This window comes from Thamnophis elegans, chromosome 9, assembly GCF_009769535.1.
Source record: "Thamnophis elegans isolate rThaEle1 chromosome 9, rThaEle1.pri, whole genome shotgun sequence".
Classification (NCBI taxonomy): Eukaryota; Metazoa; Chordata; class Lepidosauria; order Squamata; family Colubridae; genus Thamnophis; species Thamnophis elegans.
In genome coordinates this window covers 24,145,664-24,170,143 of record NC_045549.1, presented here as the reverse complement: position 1 = coordinate 24,170,143, position 24,480 = coordinate 24,145,664, and the positions used below count along the sequence as shown (strand labels likewise).

General features: G+C 40.5%; 1 protein-coding gene across 1 annotated transcript in view; it reads right to left on the bottom strand.

Moving 5' to 3' along the window:
* The window catches only part of HADH (hydroxyacyl-CoA dehydrogenase), a 28,097-nt gene extending 5,602 nt beyond the window's left edge, over positions 1-22,495 (bottom strand). The window contains exons 1-6 of the mRNA XM_032224130.1: positions 22,330-22,495; positions 11,761-11,889; positions 10,052-10,209; positions 4,766-4,892; positions 2,542-2,631; positions 909-981 (exon numbers count right to left, since the gene is read on the bottom strand). Coding sequence (XP_032080021.1) covers positions 909-981; positions 2,542-2,631; positions 4,766-4,892; positions 10,052-10,209; positions 11,761-11,889; positions 22,330-22,446 — 694 coding nt within the window. The 5' untranslated portion in view covers positions 22,447-22,495. The remainder of the gene's footprint in view (positions 1-908; positions 982-2,541; positions 2,632-4,765; positions 4,893-10,051; positions 10,210-11,760; positions 11,890-22,329) is intronic.
* Between the last annotated feature and the right edge of the window lie 1,985 nt (positions 22,496-24,480).

The window sequence follows — 24,480 nt, the reverse complement described above, 5'->3', positions numbered from 1 at the left end:
CCCACCTCGGAAGGATGGAAGGCTGAGTCAACCTTGAGCCGGTGAGATTTGAACCGCTGAACTGCAGATAACAGTCAGATGAAGTGGCCTGCAGTACTGCACCCTAACCACTGCGCCACCTCGGCTCTCTTGCTGTCCAAGATATCCCAAGAATCTTTAAAATAATCTTACAAAGTCTGAAATCTTGGGAAATGGCTAAATGTCACCTGATTTGACCTTTTTATTCTTGGAAAAGACACATTTTATTTAGATCAGGGGTGTCCAACACAAGGTCCACCATCCTGGAAAATGTAAGGTGTCACTTCGGCCTGGTCTATCCACATCGCTTCAGCCCAGTTTACCCAGTGCAAAGAGGAAACATTGGGCCAGTGTGGCTTCGTCCCAGTCTACCCAGTGCAAAGAAGAAACATGCCAGCAGTTTGGGGAGTGGTGTCAAGCTGGCCACACCAACCCAATCAGCCACGCCCTGTGAGCGGCATCAAACTGACCACACACACCCAGCCAGCCACGCCCCCCTCCCCCTGAGCTCAACCACAGCCCGATACGGCCCTCAATGAAATTGAGTTTGACATCCCTGATTTAGATAGCTGTATCCCACCTTTAGTATTTTTACAAATAACTCAAGGCAGGAAGAAGACACCTTCTTCCTCCACTTTTCCCCACAGCTCTGTGAGGTTGAGCTGAGAAAGAGAGTGACTGACGTAAAGTCATACAGGAACACGTGGAAGTGAAAAGAGGCAGCGGGCACAAGAAAAGCCTGCTCACCTGAATCCTTTAATTATCACTAGAACCAAAGTCAGCTATCAGATTTTCTTTTAAAAAAACAGGCAAGCTGGGGCCTGCAGTCCCAAATATTGGTGGAGATGTACATGTAATGTAGGTAGATTGACAATATTTTACAACTTTACCCCTCTCAAAAAGCCGAACTGCTTCCATCAGGTAAGGCACAAGAAGTCGATTCACAACGAAGCCAGGAGTATCCTATGGGAAAAAAAACAAAAACCAAAATTTATGGTAAAATAAATCTCTACTACAATATAAATATTATTGGCAGCCCCCACTTAACGATTCTTCATTCAATAACCATTCAAAGTTGTGTTGTTCTGCCCAAGCTATTGCTGAATGAATGGTAGTTATGGACAGTTCTAGAAGTTATGGTTGTTGTAGTACCCTCTGCTGATCAAAATTTAGGTGCTTGGCAGTCCAGCCTCAGTTACAGCTATAGTATGTACGTACTTCAACTCCCGCCACCTACCTGACTTTCCCCCATCTCTGTCCTTTTGGAAGTCCTACACTCTGCTATCTACCCCTGCCATCCCCACATCCCAAGGTCTTTTACCTACCCCCATCTCTGGCCTCCTGAAGAGGCCGGGAACACCTCAAAAGCAGTAGGAGGAAGAAGCCTATTAAAGCCAGCTGGGAAGAGCGGGGGTGGGGGGGTGATAGGGGTAGACAGAGGGGTGGACTGCAGACGAGAGATAGATGGTCAGAACTGCAGCAGCAGCAAATGTGGCAGGAGTGTGGTAGATCAGGAGAAGCAGGAGTCCTCACCTAACAACAGTGTGGTCCTTGCCCAACAACCACAATCGGGACTATCAAAACAGCCACTGGTAAGTGGCATAGTCAAAATATGTTCTGCCTAACAACCACTTTGCTTAAAGATGGAAATGCATGTCCCCATTAGGTCTGGTAAGCAAGGTCTGTCTATATAAACAAATGGTGTTACTTACTCTTTTTGTTACATATACAGATGACTATCAACTTGCCATTACTGTATTTGGGGGGGGGGGGGGGGGCGTGAGAGGAAATAAGGCCAGGTTCATGTTACACTGAAACCAAAGTCTTCTTAAAATATTCTATAACTACCGTATTTTTCAGAGTATAAGAGGCACCTTTACCCCCCCTAAAAGAGCGCGGAAATGATGCGTTTTATACACCAAATACAGCCATTTTTGGGCCCCCGAATCCCATTTTTGCGGGGGGGGGGGAAATGGGCTGTTTTTCACAAAAACAGAGGTGTTTTTTTCCCTTCTTCCAGCCCCCAGAAGCACTCTGCAGGCTTCAGCAGGGCTGGGGAAAGAGAAAATGCCCCCGTTTTTGCACAAAATGGGCAAAAAACAGGCAGTTTTTCGCAAAAATGAAGTGTTTTTCTCTTCCTCCAGTCCCCAGAAGCACTCTGCAGGCTTTAACAGGGCTGGGGGAAGGGGAAAATCCCCCCATTTTTGAAAAAAAGGCCCATTTTCTGCAAAAACGGGGGCATTTTTGCCTTTTCTCAGCCCTGCTGAAGTCTGCAGAGTGCTCCTGAGGGCCGGGGAGGACAAAAACTTTTTTTTCTTACTTACCTCTTTGAAATCTTGGTGTGCTTTATATACTGGTGCGTCTTATAGTCTGAAAAATACAGTATGTTATATCCTTCTATGTTAGGTGGTGGGTGGTTTAGCATCCAAAATGTGCTTCCAAATGGAGATAAAGGCGAAAAATCCTCAGGGTGGCCAGGGTGAAGCTACTGCACTATGATACTTAATTTTGAGATAAACTTACCTTGCACGATATTGGATTTTTCCCGACTGCTTTGCTGAAATCCACGAGAGACTCAAATGTTTTCTGGCTCGTCATCGGCGTCTTGATAACCTAGGAGCGAAGAGACTACCAAAGTGAAGGGACATTCCTCTATCACTGGTTTCTATGTAATCAGAAACAATTTCATAGAGTACCACGGAGGAGAGCGATTAACCAAATCACACTTCATTTCTTCAAATCTCAAGTACAGGTAGTCCTCGACTTACAACAGTTCATTTAGTGTCCATTCAAAGTTACACCGGCACTGTAAAAAATGGCCGTTTTTCACAGTTATGACCTTTGTAGTATTCCCATGGCCATGTGATTAAACTTCAGATCCTCGGCATCTGACTCATACTTATGACTATTGCTGTCTCCCAAGGTCATTTTGCGACCTTTTGATATGTGAAGCCAAGGAAACCAGATTCCCTTAGCAACCAGGTTACTAACTTATCAACTGTGGTGATTTACTTAACAACTGTGGAAAGAGATGCCATAAAATGGGGCAAAACTCACTCAACAAATGTCTCACATAACAACAGAAACTTTGGGCTCAATTGTCATCATAAGTCGAAGACCACCTGTAGTTTAATGACAAGGAACTTCTTTTTCACCTCTTCTCCAACACTTGTTATGTGGGTTTGCCCCATTTTACAACTTTTATTGCCACGGTTGTTAAGTGAATCATTGAATTTGTTAAGTTAGTAGTACAGTTGTTAAGTGAACCTGGTTTCCCCACTGACTTTTGCTTGTCAGAAGGTCCCAAAAGAAGATCACATGACACCAGGACACTGCAGTCATCATAAATATGAACCAATTGCTAAGCATCTGAATTTTGATCATGTGACGCCGTTATCCATGGGGATTAATGATGCCGTTATCCCCATGGATATTGGCATCGGTCATTAAGTGTGAAAACGGTCATAAGTCCCCTTTTTCTCTTTTTTCAGTGTCGTTGTAACTTTGAGTGGTCACTAAATGAACTGTTGTAAGTCGAGGACCACCTGTAGTCTTGAATATGTATTACTCCAAAGACTGAAAGGCACTCAATGCCTCAAGTCTGGGGTTTTGTTTTGGGTTTTTTTGCTCGCTGATGGATTTCTCTTTGGTGTCTGCTTGGATGCTGTTAGGGCAGAATCTCAAACCAAATGGCTATTTTATCCGCTCCAGCAGAATCCTTATTGGGTTCTAGGTCACAACAGTGAGGAAAATTTTAATACCAATTTTAGACTCAATAATTTTATTTATAATTTATTTCCATTATTAATTTGCATCCCAGCTTTATTATTTTTATAAATAACTCAATAACATTTAAAAAGTAGCATGCTGTTCTGACTGAGGCTTCCCAAGAGCATGAAGCAAATTCCTTGTCCCAACAAAAACACCTTTTATTAATTTACTGTGAATTTTGCTCATTCGCATCCATCAAAGCCTTTCAAGGGAGGATTTACAGTCACAGACCTTATCTGGCCTGGAGAGCTGCCAGGCCAATATCTGCAAAACTTGGCAAGGAGTCTTAGAGAGTCATGAACCAATTAAGCAAGCTAATTGTCTCCTGCAAACTCCACTCTCCTTTTGCTCCTCTTTTATTCCCCTGGGAGGAGTCATTCATCGTCCACCTATGGCCTTACTCCCAAGTCCACCCCTGTTCTTTAGCTACTCCCTTCATCTGGCAACTATGCGCATGCGCACACTGGGAACAGGCTCCAGCTGTTCGTCTGCCTCACTGAGGTCTGACTCTGAAGCAATGGTGGGTTCCAGATCCCGTTGCAACTGTTATGGTGCAACAGGGCCGGGCATCCACCATTTGAACATGTGCAATGCGTGTACATGTGTTCGCACAGGCGTGGTACGCTCCATACGCAAAGCCTCAAAAACCTCAAATACCAGTAAGAAGCGTGGGCAGGCGGGCCCTCCAGAGCACCGTACCGGAACGGTACCTGGTGCTCCTGGCGGGCACCGGTACGCCCGTACCGGGGCATTCTGGTCATAACCCACCACTGCTCTGAAGGCAGCTGATTACTGGCATACGGCTCTGGCCCCCTCTCTGCCTCCTACACAGAGCCCGCATCAGAGCCTTCTCCAGGACTAGTCCATGTTCCTCCCCAACCCCCTCACTGTGTGAATGCTGCCAACTCTGCTAGGCACTGGCGGGCCACAACACATGCACTGAACATGGCACAAGAATACTGTTAAGACTCCTTACCTCTACAAGCTTCATCATAGGTACCGGATTAAAAAAATGTAAACCACCAAACCGATCCTGCCGGGTGGTAGCATTAGCTAAGACCGTAATTGGCAAAGATGAAGTGTTGCTAGCAAATATTGTGTCCCTGGGGAGAAAAAAACATTCACCTTAGGTTAGTTGCAGCTCTTCTTTCTACAAACATCTAACAATATTTTTAATCCAAAATGTTGTCCCCCAAATCAATCTATTAATTAGGTATCATTGTGCTCCTTTCAACCTCTACCGTTTGGACAGACAGATGGATCTTCCTAGAGAAAAACTAACTTGTTCTCTCAATAGTTACCGTATTTTTTGGAGTATAAGATGCACCTTTTTCCCCCCCAAAAGAGGGTGAAAATCTGGATGCATCTTATATACTGAATACAACATTTTTGGTCTACTGAAACCCCGCCCCGTTTACAAAAATGGACGTGCCAAGGGCTTGGGAGGCTTGCAAAGTGCTCCTGAGGGCTGGGGAGGCAAAAACAGCAAAAAACAGACCATTTTTCCTCATTTATGCCTCCCAACCCCCAGGAGCACTCTACAAGCCTCCCAAAGTTCTGCTTGCTCCCCCTCCTTTTTTTGAAAAAAATGAGGCGTGCAGAGGGTTTGGAAAACCTGCAGAGTGCAAAAACGTTTTTAAAAAATTTATCTCTTCATAATCATGTTGCATCTTACAGTCCGAAAAATACGGTAAATTAAAATAATAAAGATCAATACATACAAATTAATTATTGAGAGGGGGGAGGGAGAGAATGAGATACTGAGAGAGAGAGACAGAGAGAGAGAGAGACAGAGAAAGAGAGAGAGAGAGAATGCTCAGTAGCAAAATAATTACTGAAAAACCCATATCTTTGTACCCATAAGAACGTTAGCTATAGGCAATTTTCACAGATTGCATTCTCTTCTGCATTTCCCACATTCACCAAGTGCCCACTAATTTCATTTCATTTCCCTCTGATTTTCCCTTTTATTGTTTTGGTTCCCTCCTTCTAAGAATGGGTGTACACGAACATATGCCGGTATTGTCAAAATACTCTTCCATGCCTCTGATGAAATACTGCACTTGTGCTCAGCTTGCAGTGGATACCTGTTGCTTTTTAAGGTGCTAGATAGTGCTTTAGTGCTTTTCTATAGAAGATCGTTCAGGCTCATCTCAGACTCAAAAGTTTGAGAACAACATATGTGAAGAATGTAGAAAAGAAGCCTCTAAATTAAAATAAAATCTGCATGAATACAGATCCCAAATTTAACATATTACTGCAGCAGAGAGGCTCAAGCAAAAAAAAAATTCTTCAAAATGTTAGATTAACAGAGTTGGAAGGGAAATTTTAGGTCATCTAGTCCAACCCCCTGCTCAAGCAGGAGACTGTACACCATTTCTGACAAAGGGCAGCCCAATCTCTTCTTGAAAGTCTCAAGTGATGAAGCCCCCACAACTTCCAAAGGCAACCTGCTCGATTGGTTGATTGTTCTCATTGTCAGAAAAATTCTGCTTATTTCTAGGTTTAATCTCTCCTTGAGCTTCTATCCATTATTCCTTGTTTGGCCTTCAGGTGCTTTGGAAAATAGCCTGACCCCCTCCTCTCTGTGGCAGCCCCTCAAATACTGGAACATTGCTATCATGTCTCCCCTGGTCCTTCTCTTCACTAAGACTACCCATGCCCAGTTCTAGTCCACTCTTAGACATAGAAGGCACTAAAGAGAATTTGAGCCAATCACTCCCTCTACTCAACCCACCCCCTCACGAAAGTAGAAAGGAACATTATGTATAATAAAAAAATAAAAGCAGGATATAACATAAACAGATCAACCACCTCAAATAATCAAGCCTTCATTCCTAATAAACAATCCACATGGCATTCTCTTTTAGAAATCAGATTATTCTACCATATAACCAGAGTTAGATATCCTTTAAAATCAAAGTATTCCCCAAAAGAATAAAACCTATTACTGTACTTGTAGCATCATCTGACACAAAGGGAACCAAAAGAAAAAAAAATGCTTACGTCCCTTCATTGTTCATTTCAAATTCAGCAAGAATCTAATCTCTCTGATAAGTCAAATTTTTAATAAACTCAGAGAGTACTCATTAAAATATTAACATAATAGCAACTCAAGGCTAGAAGAAAGGAGAAATGCCTAAACTCAACCTCTAAATTCCAAGATTAGTAGAAAAGATTTATGCACTATTTCATCATCAGATGCACGTAATGGGAATTTAAAATAAGATACATTAACCACCACCAAAAGTCACACCTCCTTATCAAAGCTGTTGCTAATGTTTAAATTTAATATGACCAGATACGACCATTATTAAATATACATAAAGTAATCTTAGTAATTGTATTTTAATTGAATTTCAGTTTTATAGTTCTTGTCCTGGGTCCACCACCCTCTTTCTCCTGACTCTCCAACTTTTGGGATTGCAATTCTCAAGATCCCATTGAATAATAATAATAATCATCATCATCATTATCATTTAACAATCCCATAATCCCTTGCTGGGTGGAGTCTGTGCAAGTGAATGGAGCAAACAGAGTGATTTAATGGCTGGATGCCCTTCCTGTTACCAATGCCGAGTTTTGTTCAGCAGATATATTCCCAGTGTGCCCAGAGAGAGAAATATCTGCCTCTACTTAGGATTGAATTCAAGCCTCCCAATTGTGAGGCGAGAGCCCAACTCTAGGCCACTGCACCACTCCTCCAAGATCCCACTGAATGGTTAGCCTTAAATATTGCACTTCCCTGCTGAAATGTACAGGACTAATTATATTCCTGGTTTTCAAAAGGTTTGCAGAAAAAATAAAGAACAATCATGTTCTTTGAAGTTAAGCTTAAAATCAGACACCTGGAACTGGGAAGTAAACTGCAGCATAAGGCTTTGCAATATGCTATTTACGTTTAAAAATGCAAAAATTGTTGCTACAGTTCACTTGTTTAAAATTCCTGATTGATAAGTTTTCTTTCAAGATACACCATTTCATCTCTACCTTAATTTTTGCCTTTTTCTAATGTTCCTCCAAATTCTCTGCTTCAGTTGTAACTCGGTTATTTTAGATTCTTATCACTCTTTGATCACCTGCCTTATTATTTTTTTTAACACATCTTACATTTTTCCCCTACACTTTGCAGACTGTGGCTTTGTCAAAATTCAGCCTATTCTGCCATCAGCGCTTGTTTCAGTTTGCTATTAAAAGGAGCGATATGGATACAATGATCTATGAAAAATACAACCATCAAACAAGCTTGCACTCTATTCATTCCATCAACCCTTAAAATCTATTTAGTTGATTATTTTATCAATGATATTGTGATAAAATTGCTCAATTTTCAACAGTAATTCCTCTGAAACAGCCATGATTACCTTTCTGTGGAAGAAGAGATGGGACTTTACCTAAATAATTTACTAGAATGATTCTTTGGTGTAGGAATATCTTTTTAATCTTTGATCACAGGTGGAGAATTACACCACTTCCTTTCTTTCTGAAGTTAATATTTTCACTCAGACTTTTCCTACAGAGTAGAGAATATCTTAAAATGATAAGAACCCTCAATGTGAAAGCAAGATGAGTTCTCAGCTTCTGGTGAGCAAAATATGATTTCGAATGCTTTATTTGGCATGACAAAGCAAAGAAGGGGGAAAGTTATATTCTTTTTATCGCATTAAGCCAGCAAGTTAAAATAAAAGCTAATATAGAAGATTAGACTATAAAATTAAAAAGTCAGAATAATTAAGCTACGCTAACTCTCCATACAACTTTGGGTTTCCATTAACTATATTTTAATTTAGAAACAAGTGATTTAAATTCAAACAAAGATTCACAGTGGGTAACCCGTGACTCCCCCAGAAAGATGCTTTCCATTCTAATTTCTGATGTAACAAAAGAAAATTATGAAATACATGAGATAAATCATACTACTTACTACTAAATACATGTACTTAATGAATATAGGTACTTGCATAATGACAGTAATTGGGACAGCAGCTCCGTTGCTAAGCAGTTTGGAGGACAAAGCGATATGTCACGTGACTGCGCCAACGTATAACAGCAGTTGTGGCTGGCCATACCAATTGCTGTTGTTCAGCGAACAACACGAGGTAATGTCATGTGATTGAAATTTGCAACCTCCTGAGAACTTCCCCACTGACTTTCCTTGTCAGAAGTTAACAGTGAAGGTTACAAATGGTATCATGCTACTCTATGATGTCATAATTGCGAGCCGCTTGCCAAGTGCCCAAATCGCAATGGCGAGACTGTAGGGCAGTATTTCTCAACCTTGGCAACTTGAAGATGTCCGGACTTCAACTCCCAGAATTCCCCAGCCAGCGAATGCTGGGGAATTCTGGGAGTTGAGGTCTGGACATCTTCCAGTTGCCAAGGTTGAGAAACACTGCTGTAGGGGCATTGCAATAGTCATAACAATGAGGATCTTTCATAAATTCCCCTCATTCAGCATCATTGTAACTGAATAGCTGCAGAACAAGTGGACTTTAAGCAAGAATTATGTGTATACATTTATTTTAACTGAATTTAGATGAATTCAAAATTAGTGTCCCATCTTTGCTGGATACACATTTTTGGGCCCAACCTTCAGCGCATCAATTAAACCTCTCTGTAAGCTTGGATATATAGTGTTATTAAGTTTATCGAAATATAAAATATAAACACAAATGAAAATAATGGGAAAGAAAGGAAAACGAAAAGAGAAAGGGAAAAGTGTAGGGGAAAAAGAAAAAACAAACACAAGCATTGACTTCTGACTCTTTTTAACACAGTAGCAGGTAACATACAACCTCCATTTTTTTACTTTTACATACTAATATGTACTAGCGATTTCTATAACAATAAATCTATCTAATCAGCAAAACTCAAAATCAAATTCATTTTTTCACCTCAAGAACAGATCCAGAAGCAGTTTACAAGTAGAAACAAAATTAGTTATAATCTTTTCTTTAATGAAAGCAGTTACGACATCTAGCAAAGCTGCTTTTCCTTTGAAATAAATAAATGTCAATTCTCCCCATTTCTCTTAAACCAGTTAACATTTTCAACTGGTTATTTATGCATCTGGTCAAAAGTTTATTTGGGTTGTGAACAGGAGGGTAAATCTGAACAACCAACCCTACATTTAAACTTCTTTTCTTAGACTAATCGTCAAAATCATCAGAAGACGGTATAGTCCTGCAAATTAATATTTTCATCTCTCTAGTTGGTAATGACTTTTTGTATTTATCTTGTCTATAATAATTTTAAAACATACTCTGATGCAAACTTATCCAGTGTCTTGAAGAGCTCAGTTTTTGGGGCTAAGTGTTCCAAAATGGCCTCTACTACAAGGTCAGTGCTGTGGACCACAGAGACCGGATCCGTGTTCACGGTTATATTCTTTAAAGTCTTCTCAACAAATTCTGCACCAGCCTGCAAAGTTGGAAAAGCAATCAAATGTGTTTACTGCGTATTACACTCATCTGCATAAACAGAAGCTTGCTTTAAAGTCATTTGTCCTCCCAGCCACCCATTTCACAAATGTAACAATAAATCCAATAATTAAAAAGTCTTAAATAACCATCAAAACATGTAATAGAATGCGATATTATAAAATATTAGGGATCCGTTTGTGCACATTGAACTGACAGAGGAAACTAACATTATGGCTTGTCCCTCAAGTAGCAAAATGCAGTAGAGAAAAGGGAGCCACTGGCAGCTTTATATCCTCCCCCCCTGCCCTGCCCAATTAAATGATGAAATTCCACCTCTGGGGCTTCACACAATTTTCCATGTGCAGCTGTGCTGATTCCCTCCCCATTTGGCAGCACATGTTCCAACTGTCAGCACTGATATACATCACTATGGCAGAACTTCAAAGATACAATCACCAATACACCTGAATCTGAGCTTTCCACTCTACACAACCGGGACACATTTGCGCCGTCTCTTTCAAAAAATATTACTGCATAAAGCAGGTGCCACTTGTCTCAACTTTTGGCTTCCGGCACTGAAGACAACAAGCTTTGAAGGCAACGTGCCTGAAGCAAAAGGCTGCTGCTACCGAAATCCTCAAACTTACAAAGCACCGAGAGCAGCCTCATGCACTTTAAAGGCAAGTATTCTGTGCGTTGGAGCAGAAAAGCACTGAGAGGTTCAAAAAGCAGCAATGTGGTTGCTCTACTTCAGTAGGTAAAAGCCCTTTGGATTGGCTTCAAAAGGGAGATTCAACCAGATCACCTTCAATCTGAACCTCTAACAGGTATTGTCTTTAGAGGATACAAATGAATATGAGTACCGTATTTTTCGGAGTATAAGACGCACCAGAGTATAAGACGCACCAAGGTTTTGAAGAGTCAAATTTAAAAAAAAAAAGTTTTTGCACTCTGCAGACCTCCCAAAAATGGCTTGTTTTCATGAAAAATGGTTATTTTTTCCCCAAAAAAGGGCATGAATAGCTGTAAGGAGGCTTGTAGAGTGCTCCTCGGGGGGGGGGGGGGGGAGAGCAAAAAACGGCCAGTTGTTCGCTCTTTTCTGCCCTCCCCAGCTCCCAGCAGCACTCTGCAAGGCTCCTAAATGCTATGCACGGCCATTTTGGTGGAGGGGGCGGAGTTTCAGGAGCCAAAAAAAAGGGTATGACGCACCCAGATTTTTATCCTCTTTTTTGAGGCAAAAAGGTGCATCTTATACTCCGAAAAATACAGTAACCTGTAGCAGCACTACTTTTTGAGGACTTTTTGCAATGGTTATCTATGCTGGATTTTGATTTTTTATTTAAAAAGTTTTTAAAAAATCAATACCAATTTGATTTTAGTTTAGCTTTCCTTATGTCCCCAAAAATTTATTTCTGCATTAAAAGCCTTCCTTAATCTAGTGGCCTCCCAATGCAGTTCATGCTCCTTTATTGCATGTTGGCGAAAGTTAGCCCTTTTATACTAAACATGAAAAAGAACACTAGCCTTCTCAATATTTATAAAAAGTTACCTCGGGTTTGTCTGCAAACTTTTTCTTTGATACTTTCTTCAGACTATCCTCAATTTGTTTCTTGGACTTATTTAATATTTCGTCTGACTGGTCCACTAATACCACCGTGTGGCCAGTTGCTGCAGCAACCTGTAAAAAAGATAGGCAAAGGGGAAGAAAAAGAAAAGTTAATCCGTTTCCTACAAAAAAAGTGATGGATCCTAAGTGATATCGGGAATAAGTGGAAATTTAAACATGCACAAAACTTAAATCTGTATGACTCAAATACCAGCACAAACAAAATTCCTGAACAGATAAAAGATCGGCCCCATAAAAAGAGACTCAATACCTTTTGATTGGCCTTCTGTTTTCAGAAACACCTTTGTACACAGTCCTTAGCCTTCTCCTAACAGGGACTAAACTTAAATGTGAAACCACCTAACTTAACTCCAAAACTAAGTCAAATAAATCAAATTCAAACTAATCAAATTTTTGTCCACTCTTCCCATATTCCAAGACTTAAGAAAAAGCAGAAACTACCATGCTAACAAGGGGGGGAAATAACAAGAGAAAGGATAAATTCAAGATCAAAGCAATATATTTACCAGACCTACTGAGGTTACACTAAATATTGGCCATTTTTGATAAAACATTTACAATTTTAAGGGTCCCATTCACCTCCCAACCTCCACATGTTCATGTTTTTAATGCCCTCCAAAATGCCAGCAGAGAGAATAATAACAGAGTTGGAAGGAACCTTGAAGGTCTTCTAGTCCAACCCCCTGCTCAAGTAGGAAACCCTGTATCATTTCAGACAAATGATTGTCCAATCAGATCTGGTATGCCATAGGGTAGTATATGACATTCCATACAGAGATAGGACCTGGAATATCAATAATCTCTACTTGGTCCTAATTAGGGAATTACCTCATTATCATTTGTTTTTAAGAAATTAGATGAACACCATCATCTTCATAGCTCCATAGTATTGTTAGTCTTAATTGAGGATAAGAATTAAAGCCAGCTGTACAGAAAATGCCAATTGCAGTACTGTATCTTATTTATTGTGTGTCTCTGGTAGAAGCAAAACACAACTGAGATATATGAAGAGAGCATCAAGTTTTCCTTAAAATACTCTTGGTTAAGAAAGATGGTTCAATTGCAAGCAGACAATAAAACACCTTACTTAACTTGTTCCTGGAACGATCACAGTACTACCCTGCTTCCCCCAAAATTAAGACTTAACCGGAAAATAAGTCCTAACATGATTTTTCAGGATGCTCTCAATATAAGCCCTACCCCCAAATAAGCCCCAGTTAAGATTTTCAGCCAGATGGATGCATTTAGTACTGAATTTCTCCCCAAAATAAGACCTAACCAGAAAATAAGCCCTAATACATGCTTTGGAGCAAAAATTAATATAAGACCCAGTCTTATTTTTGGGGAAATATGGTAAAAGGCAATCATCAAAAAATAATAATGAAACTTTGCTTTTTCTCTAAAAGCCTTAAAGAAAAGCAGTTACTTTCCTTTTTTTTTAAAAAAAAGGAAAAGTTACTTTTTAACATGTATTTGCCAAAGCCAGTAAGGAAGATTTAATCTTTAAACCATTAAGTGTTCCTTCTAAAGAAATCTGTCCGTAAAGCATAGGCTGAATTCACACACTGTGTGAAAGTGATTTGCTCTGCATTGAATTAGAACATTGTGTGAACTTGGCCACTGTGACTTATAAATTTCTCTAAACTCAGCCAATTGTGACTTACTTAACCATGGTTAATCAAACTATGACTCAACACAAGGAGTGAATTCTTCTCTTAAAATGTTGTACTTGGAAAATTGCACAATAGTATTTTAAAACTATTTTAAGTCATATAATTATCCATGGTTTGTATCATGCAAAAGGGTAGTGTGTTTAAATTATGGTAGCCAACCATACCCATAATTATGAAATGTGAATATGAAGGCACGTATACTACAACTATCTTAATGGATGCAATGCACTTAGTAGATTGTCTTCTCAATTAGAATGCCTGATGCATCATAAGAGAAATCATGTATGTATGAAAAAAAAATAACAAACAAAATTAGGGTTGAAGCTAACATTAATTTTCTTCTTCCATTGCCAATTCTTTCTCTCCCTACAGCATTTTGTAGATTGGACCCATATAAAATGAGTCTGAGATTAGTCTGTCTAAATGCTAGTTATAAAATGTTTCTTAATAATCTATCTGAGTATTTCTTAACTTCATACATATGTGAATTTCGATTTCCTAAATTCCCACCACCATTCATGCTGGTTGGAAATTATGGATGTTATGTTCACATACCTGAGGCGTGCCCAGATAAGGATGGACGCGCTATGGAACAGAGCTATTGGGAAATTACTTTGCACACTTCAGTATTTTTCATCCCTAAATGTAATTGTGTGAATTTTTATTAATGCATATATTAATGAAGTTTTCCCATTTATCGAAAAATAGATGGGTTATATTGTTGTGCTTCTCCTACTCACTTTTCTTCCTCTTTCTCTCTTGGGCCCTACCAAAACATCTGCTGATGCCCCTCCAAACAGTCTTACACAGATTTACCGTATTTTTCAGAGTATAAGATGTACCTTTCCACCCTTAAAAGTGGGTGAAAATTTAGGTGCGTCTTATAGACCGAATACTGGCATTTTGCTTCATCCGAACCCTCCATGTGTCACATTTTTGCCCTCCTTGTCTCCCAGTGCTCCTCATGGCCAAATTTTTTTTTTTTTTGAAAACGGGCCGTGTTGACCACTGCAGAGTGCTATGGGGGGGGGGGGGGAAGAGAGAGAAAAAACACGATGCACAGAGGGCTTGGGAGTCCAAAGCTGGGCCCATTTTTGTTGAAAATGGACTGTGTTGAGCACTGCAGAGTGCTACGCGGGGGGGGGGGGAGAGAGAAAGCACGATGCACAGAGGGCTTGGGAGTCCAAAGATGGGCCCATTTTTGTTGAAAACGGGCCGTGTTGAGCACTACAGAGTGCTACGTGGGGGGGGGGAGAGAAAACACGATGCACAGAGGGCTTGGGAGTCCAAAGATGAGCCCATTTTTGTTGAAAACGGGCTGTGTTGAGCACTGCAGAGTGCTTCTGGGGGCTAGGGAGGGTGAAAATGCGACATGCAGAGGCCAAATACTATTTTTTTCTTGTAGTCCGAAAAATACAGTACTCTGTATCATTAAATCAAGTAACAAACTGACTCTGCTCAAGGAAGAAATAAACCTTTACATGCTTAGTTGGATTCTCCAGGCTTTGGGGAAATCAGTACCAAGGTACTAATCAGTTTTTTAGAGGACATTTTCCCTCATGTCCCATCAAGGCTTCTTCAGCCAAATAATGGTTTGCAAGTTGGGTTTGCTTTCCAGTGTTTGTATATGTAATATTTTAACTGGGGGGTGGGGGGGATGGGGGAGAAGGGGATAGTTGTGGAGTTTTTCTAGAATTAAGTAGGAATGTTGGCATCTCTATTTTTATTGGTCCATACTGTTTGCTTGATGCTAGATTGGATCTTTGCTAAGGTAAAAATGTTTTTTACACTTTTTTTCTGCTTATGCAAAATTGCTTCTAGAATGAAACAATGCCTAACTATAACTTTGCAAAAGTTGTGTAAAAGTTACTTCTATTTGCTTACCTTTCACCTCAGCCCTTGTAGCAAATGAACGGTGCCCTTGAAGGATACACCATAGAAAGTATGCAGTTGTCTCAGGTTGCTAATGTATTGCAGTGACAAAGCACAGTCTGTGCTGGGAAGGTAAGTTACCAAAAATATTTCTGGGCTAGTCTTTTCTGTAGAAGTACTTATACGAACATCTAACAATAGGCAGGTTTATTTTTTTTTTAAATGTCATTAATCATGTTCTCAAGTGCTTAAATCCCGAAGGAGTAGTCAAATTTAATTTGATATAAATAATAAATACGTAAATAAATAAATATGTAAATAAATAGGAATGAAAAGCTGAAAAGGATCTTAGGAAAATAATTTTTGTGCAAGATGATAATTCAAAGCAATAACTTAATTTACAAATGCATGAGATGTATTAACAATGCAGCCTGACACATACGCTTAACGAGACTATTGGATTGCAGCCTAAAAGGGCCAAACATAGATGGAATTAAGAAAAAGGAAATAAAGAACAAGAAGCAAATAAAAGTCAAAATAAAGAGTAACAGACCTGAAAAACTGAAAAGAAACAACCAATTTAAATATAGCAAACAAGAGATGAGAGATTATTACACGCTAGAATGATATTATAAGGTTAAATTCCCCCAATATGCATCATCTTAGCCATGGTACTTAAGCAACAGTACCTTATAGTCTTAAAATGTAAAAATACAATTAGAAAAATAGGAACTACCTTGGGTGGGAAGGTAACTTGACCACAGGGATGTCTTCGGACAGCGCTGGCTCTTTGGCTTTGAAACGGAGACGAGAACCGCCCCCTAGAGTCGGGAACGACTAGCATACATGTGCGAGGGGAACCTTTACCTTACAGTCTTTGCAAAAATTACTCACAACTCCTTCCCACCAACATTTTATGCAGGAAACAATGGTTGAATATGCATCAGACAAAATATCAGTTTGTTATATCCATGTTTTTTGTTGCATAAACTACAACTAGGTTCACAAATAATGTTAATCGAAAGATGGGCAGCCTGCAGTCCCAGGATTGCACACAACCACTAACTTTCTTTTTATTGGTCCCCGAAACCATTTTTCGACATTTGTTGCTCAAAATCAGTAGTATGGTTTCCTACCATCTGGGGGACATAAAAAGGAGCACCAGAAACTCTAAAACAGAGTTATTTGTTTTTAGTGAAAGATACTTTTGCTCCACATTCTCCACAAAAGTCCAGGGGAAAAAAGAAAACATCCCATTCATGTCAGTAGAATACTACATGCTAATTCTGGCTTCATCTTTCTTTCTATGTATGCAATCAAAATTTTACTCTGCTTTCCAAATTATAAAGGTAAAAGTTCTCCTCGCACATTTGTGCTAGTTGTTCCAGACTCTAGACAGCGGTGCTCATCTCCGTTTCTAGGCCAAAGAGCCAGCGCTGTCCGAAGACGTCTCCGTGGTCATGTGGCCAGCATGACTAAACTTCAAAGGTGCATGGAATGCTGTTACCTTCCCACTAAAGGTGGTTCCTATTTTTTCTACTTGCATTTTTACATGCTTTTGAACTGCTAGGTTGGCAGAAGCTGGGACAAGTAGTGGGAGCTCACTCCGTTATGTGGTGCTAGGGATTCAAACCGCTGAACTGCCAACCTTTCTGATCACCAAGCTCAGTGTCTTAGCCACTGCTTCCCTATTGCAAATTGACAATTACTGTATTTTTTCTCCCTGGGCAACTGGGTGTATATAAATCATGAGGTACAGCTACTTGCCATTTTTATTTTCTAAAAACACAGCCAGGGAATCCAATGACACTCTTGAAAATAACAGTGATTTTAGAATCTACATCTTTACAGTGACATTCACATGTTCTTATGAAAACATTACCAGTGACCATTAATGATTGCATTGCCAAAGGCATGTTTCAGAGTCACAGAGTTACCGAGATATGAAACACAATTGCCAAATATGACATGGATCTTTGTCCATGCCAACCAAACTTTAAGTCAATACTTCTAAAAATTCACATCACTCTGAAAAAAATCAATTCTGTGTACACTCAATACATTCTGACGACTCATTTCATTCTGGTAAATTCTTGGAGCTTCTCTCCCTATTACCAAAAGGGGGGGGGGGTGTTTAAACAAATTAAAGCTCTGTCCACTTGGCTTTTTCTTACCCCCAACTAAGTTGGAACAAAAAGGATCAAAGTGCAAAGATATAGTTATCTTTATTGCACAAATTCCTTAGCAAAGAACCATATGATTAGATACTTGAATGAGGCCTACCAACAAGGTACTGTGCAATTTGGAGACTTCCATACTGTCAGCAGAGCTGGCTGGGGATTATTGTTACCTTGATTAAAACAGTACTGTGAATGTGTTGCAACATTATATGGACACATGAAAGACGGATCTTGCATTGTGATGGCACAATACTGCTTCTGCTACTTTGACAAAAGTTTTATTTTTTTGCTAAATTTATTTGCTGCCTATCTCGCCATAGGGCTATTATTCTGTGCGTGCTTTTGCCATTGAGTGAAACATTTACACAAATGAGGTCTGCCAACTAACTACCGTATTTATCGGCGTATAACACGCACCGGCGTATAACACGCATCCCCCATTTTAACACAAAAATTTGAGTAAAAATTTTTTTCATTAAAAATAAATGACTTCATTGGTACTACAGGAAAGTTGAACCATTCTAAAAGACTGATAAATAGTAGCTTTTCTTGAACCAAATCGTCATACGTAATCAAATTATGGTTTAATTTAGATAAAATATTCTTAAGCGCTCTTTCTCTAATTTCACACAGCTCGTGACCTGTTTATTTTTTTAAAAAGGGGGGAAATATTGCAAAAAAAGAGTTATTTTTTACATATATATATATATATATATATATATATATATATATATATATACACACACACACACACACACACACACACACATTTTATAAATTCCAAACAATCTGCGGCGGAGTAAACAATTTCTTCCCTGTACATTACAGACCATAATTTAGCACAGTGCAGGTGACAGGCAGATGTTTTTAACTTCCTAGTCTAGGGCTGAGAGAGAGTGATTGGTCCAAAATTACCCAATGAGCTTCTGTATCTATGTTGGATTATTAGAGACTGTGCCTCCTCATATCTATATTCTTGTACATGTGATACCACACACATATTCAAAATTAGCCAGTGAATTGATTTTGTTAAAACAGCACACTGAAAATTTAGGATACTTTCTTAGGGAGGACAAGGCATGTGACTGTTCATTATCTTTCAATCATGATCTCATATAATCTATTCTTCTAAGCATTTTTCTTCTTCTTTTAATATCAGGAATAATAATCTTTATTGTTAAAAGCTTCTATTACTGTTTTTGTCACTTGCATTCTTTCCATTTCCTGACGGTGTCAATATTCCTTTTTAGTTTTCCACTCCATCTCCTTTTACTACATTCTAGCCAGTTTTGTGCAGTTCTGCTGCAACAATGTTAACATACCTACCCTCTTTATCAATTTTTCCTCTTTTTGGTATTCCCTTTGTATAGATTGTGAAGAACATTTATTTATTATGCGTGATCGTTAAGAGTTGACACTGATGGGATGACACAGTCACCAATCAATCAATACGTATAAAAATAGATGCGACTTTGAAAAGGGGTCGTATTGAGAATCTACCAAACTCAAAACCAAAAGTAGAGAAATAGGGGCGGAATATGCTACTTTTCTGCGTGCAATAAACAGATTCACACTGGGGTTTGTACATCCTGAGAATCCTGGTTTGGGATGTTTTGTGCAGTTAAGCAGTGGTTTGGGGTTACTTTTTTTCATCCCCAAAGCAAAGCCATTATCAACTTTTAGGAATCCAAAATCAAAACAAAAAACAAAAAAACCCCAGCCTCTGAGTAGGCACACGGGCTATCGGTGCAGACAAACCAACCACTTACGAAGTTTCCGGATAAGCGGAGTCAACTCGATTGGGGGAGAAGCCGCATTAACATTGCAGCCAGCCATCGCGACCGCTTTCCCAGAGCGGCCCAGGTTCAACCGCCGCGCCGTAGGGAACGCGAATGCGCTCGGAAAAAGCGGGAGGCTATTTTTTCAAGAGGCCGCTGGGAAATGTAGTTCCGTCTGTGACTCCCCGCCCACCCGTTCTGATTATTCTCAGACCAGAGAGTACTATACTGGAGATCGAGTGGTTGGGTAATTCTCGCGAGTTTTGACCCGAGTCTTCCTAGTTGCCTAGAGAACAAGGTTTTCTCCCCTCGCCTTTTGGAAGCGCCGCTTTTCCCGCTTCGGCCTTTTTCAATGAATTCGCCCGGCTTTCAACTTAAGTCTTCTCAATGGCGAAATCTCTGCCACAATTGTTTCAGCGGCCAGCGGGGTCTCTTCTAGGCAAGCCAATGAAACACCTTTTCTGAACCGTCACTAAACCTAAGACTTTGGATCACAATTAACAATATAGAATAACGTGTTATGAAGTTGGTTCTATTTTCGAGACTGACTGGGAATTCTGAGAGTTGTAGTTGCGGCAATCTAGTGCAGTGTTTCTCAACCTTGTCAACTTGAAGATGTCTGGACTTCAACTCCCAGAATTCCCAGAAAACGCGGCGTTTCTTCCTGCAAAGCCCTTCTGGCGTCAAGCGGAACTCTCGGGTTGCCCGAAGGGCTTTGCAGGAAGAAACGCGGCTGGAGGCGCCAGGACGGTCCTGGCTGTGGGGCGCAGACTCGGTAAAAGCTCTCTTTGGTTCCCTCCTCCTCCCCCTCCTTCCACAGTTTGTGTGACGCTGCCGCCAGGCTGAGAGCTGCCGCTGAAACAAGTTTGGGAAGGTCCTTTGCAGGCAGCCAGTTCTAGCTGCCTGCAAAGGACTTCCCCACGTTTGCTTTGAAAGAAACCTCTGCGCGGGAGTTAGAAACCTCTGCGCGGGGGTTTCTTGCCACCTTAGAGGGAACAGTGGACCCGGCGTTGGACCCGTATTTATCGGCGTATAACACGCAGTATCGGCGTATAACACGCAGGCAGGGTTTAAGCTTGCAATTTTAGTTTTAAAACTGCGTGTTATACGCCGATAAATACGGTACTTCAACACGCACTTGCCAGAACTGTTGTTTATAATCATACAGCTGAAGGAATCCCTTTAAGCCAGCATTCCCCAAAGTGCTCGATATCACTTCTCCAGGCTTGACGAAGCTATCTATTATTGCTGTTGCTATTAGTCATAGTACTATTAAATAGTATTCATTTTTTATATAGCAAATGGCTGAATAATCTGAAAATTCATGAAGTGGGTGATGAACTGAAAAGTTTAGGGACCCCTGATTTAAGCCAATGAGCCCACCTCCTCTGCCAGTTATTTCCTTATCCATGTGAGCATTCCAGCAAAGGGACGCTGGCCGTATTTTTTAGTGCAGTGGTTCTCAACCTGTGGATCGGGACCCCTTTGGGGGTCGAACGACCCTTTCACAGGGGTCGCCTAACAGGGGTCGAAAACACATATTTTCGATGGTCTTAGGAACTGAGACACCAATTTTATGGTTGGGGGTCACCACAACATGTGGAACTGTATTAAAGGGTCGTGGCATTGGGAAGGTTGAGAACCATTGTTTTAGTGGATGGCTCCATCATTCAACTGCTCCGAATCATTGAATTTTCCCTAAAATTAATGAATCTGCCTTACCGTGGGGCTAGGATATCCTGCCCCTCTCTGTTATTTGGAAAACTAGTTAAAACCATTATTTCCTACCAGTCCTTGGAGAAGAGTAGAGACTAAGGCCTGTTAAGACTAAGGACTAACTAGTAGTAAGGACTAAGCCCTGTTATACAAAATCCTGGATTACAGTGTTTTGTGGGGATTTTTTAAAGTGTCACTATTGTTACAATGTTTTTTTTTTTCCTTATTGAAATGCTGCAGCTGCTTAAATTTAAATACTGTATCTTTTTTTAAAAAAAAAACAGGCTATTAGGGTTTTGGGGGGGGAAATAAGGGACTCTTGTTTTTGACACCTTTTTAATTAAAAAAAAGTTTTAGAATGGCACTATGGGCAAAAACAAAAGTTGGGATGAGACTTCGTTTGAAAATTCTGAGTTATAATTCATAAGTGTCTATGGAGATTCTCAGTCATCCAGGTCATGGTTGTCCCAAAGGTGCTTTTTCAAAAAGGCACCTGGACTTTTTGGTTTTTCTTTGAAGATGTTTCACGGTCCTGAAGAAGCTTCTTGGATGAGAAGCAAAAGTCTTCAAAGAAAAATCAGAAAATCCAGTTGCCTCTTGAAAAAAAGCACTTTTGGGTAGAATTCCTAAGGTTTTCAAAGAAAGTTATAGTATCCAAAAGGCAGCATATCCATGGCAGCTAAAGGTTTTCTCTTACCACAGCTTGAGCACCACACACCCAAACCACATTGGAGACATGTGCCTCTTTACTAGTATAGTTATGTTTAAGTTCAGCTTAATGGGAACTTATCTACCCAGATCAACTTTGCTCCACCTGCAACCTGGGTTTCTCAACCTCAGCAACTTTTAAGAGGTGTGGGCTTTCAACTCCCAGAATTTCCCAGCTATTCTGTTGCATGAGAAGTATAATTCTCATACCATACTAAGTGGGCATTCCCGGAGTTGTAGTCCAGCTGCAGTGGACTTTTGGAAGGCTGCAGTGGAGGAAGGTGGTGTCCTCCTCCTGCTGGAGTCTTCTTTTGCTAGCAATTTTGATTCCCCTCCCCCATTGCAACAGACTTAAGATCACCCTCCGCTTTAGTATTAATCAAAGGCACAGATTTTCCGGCTCTTAGTCCAGCGCTGGGGTGATCCAATTGCGTCCAGGAACAGATTTTCCATGCAACTAACCAAGGGAGGCGGAGGGCCAGGGAGGCTCAAAGCTGGACTGCTCCAGCCGACGTCCCTTTATTTCCAGCCTCGGAGGGCAGACGACTCTGTGAGGCAGCTCACCTGGGCGATCCCGGAGCCCATCAGGCCGGCTCCGATCACCGTCACATGCTTGATCAGCAGCTTCTTGGCGGCTGCGGTGGAAGCTAGGCGCACGAAGGGACGGGTCGCGAAAGCCATGGCGAAGCACGCTCTTCTGCGAGGAGGAGGAGGAGGAGGAGGCAGCGGCGAGGGCGTAGCTGGCCCCAGAGGCAGCCGAGGATGGGCGGGCCAGCAGCGACAAATCCAGCGCGGTGCTGCCCACCCCAGAGGGCCGGACTTCCTGCCCGCTCCTCCCATTTGCCTTTAGTCAGGAAGGCGAAGGCTGGCCAGGTTACCTCCTGGAAATCCTCGGCCCGCTTTTCTCTCTGCGGCGGCTTCCGTGGTTCTTCGGAGCCGCCTTGTTTTGCAAGACCTCATTTGCCAGCAAGAAAACCTCTGGCTTTTGATCTGCAAGGCGTTCTCCTTCGTTGCACCTTAATGTTTCTCAACCTTTGGCGACTTGGTTATTTGTCAGGTGCAAGGAAACAAGTATCAAAAATGGCACAAATAAATGAATATAAGTAAGCAAAACATAGCCATAAACACATAAAATGAGTACATATAAATGGGGACGGTAGGACAAGGACGGTGGGCTTGAAGAGGTGAGGTCTTCAACTCCTAGAATTCCCTAGCCAGCTTTTTGGGAGCTGGAAGTCAACATTTCTTCAAGTCGCCAAAAGGTTGAGAAACGCTGGAATAACCTCCAAATGTCGCCAGGAGTTGCTTAGTGCTAAAATTTCACCATTTGTTTTTCAAGGGTGGGGGGCAAGTGTGGTGGAAACATGTCTGGTAAAAAGATGCTTTTACTTAGTTAAGACTATGATTGAGTTTGCGTATCTGCAATAAAGGTAAAGTTCTCCTGGCACATATGTGCTAGTCGTTCCGACTCTAGGGGGCGGAAGAACCAGTGTGGTCATGTGGCCGGCATGACATACAAACGCTGTTGCCTTCCCACCAAAGGTGGTTCCTATTTTTCTACTTGCATTTTTTATATCCCTTCAAATTGCTAGATTGGCAGAAACTGGGACAAGTAATGGGAGCTCACTCGTTACACAGTGCTAGGGATTCGAACCAGTGAACTGCGACCTTTCTGATTGACAAACTGAGCATCTTAGCCACTGAGCCATTGCATCCCTATCTGCAATATATTGTATATTGTAGTATCTGCAATATAATCCTACAAATCGGATTATAATGTGGTTCAGGCATGGTTTGAATTCCATTGAGTTCTTCTCCCCCCCCCCCCCTACACATACACACATACACACATAAAACCTATTTTGTCAACTTTCTCTTGCTTAATAGCAATAGCACTTAGGTTTATATACTGCTTCACGGTGCTTTACAGCCCTCTGAGTGGTTGCCCACAACAATCTGGGTCCTCAGTTTATTGACGTCAAGATTCTTGGATTTCAACTTCCTGATCTCTGTCACTTTTGCTTTTTTTTTTAAAAAAAATTACATGTATTTAATGATGTTGGCTTTTACTACAATAAAAACACCACATGATTTCACTGTATTTCCCTCCAAAAGAAATATTAATTGTTGGCATTTAACAGCACAAAGATTCAGATTATAGAAGAGTATAAATTAAAGTAATTTTTATGTTTCTAATAAAAGCAATTAGATAAATAATGCAGTATTTGGTCATTCTCATTTCCTAAATAATGGCTTTAGAATATATCTCTTAACATAAGAATCTTTGTTCCCTATTTCAGGGATTTTCAAATTGGTCCTGTCAAACCTGAGTATTCACCAGAAACTAAATGCAAAAAAATAAATAAAAAAAAATCAGTTAATTCTCATCACAACTTTGTCTCTTTTCTAAGGGCTCTGGGATTTACCGGTATTTATTTAACTGCTGTAACAGTTTCTCTGGCTTGAAAATTTTGAAAACCCATTTTATATGATAGTAATTTTGCTTGGCACACACGGCTTATACATATACCAAGTACAAATATGTATGCAGATTTGACTTCTTGCCTGCTTCACTTTTTTAAAGGCTGGTGATTTTAGCTCACCCATTGCATTGTGCCACTGATTTGTTAACTTACCAGTATTTGGAGCACTTTCATAACCCACTGAGGCATAGCATACATTGTTTGAAAATATAATTAGTTTGGACAATATAGG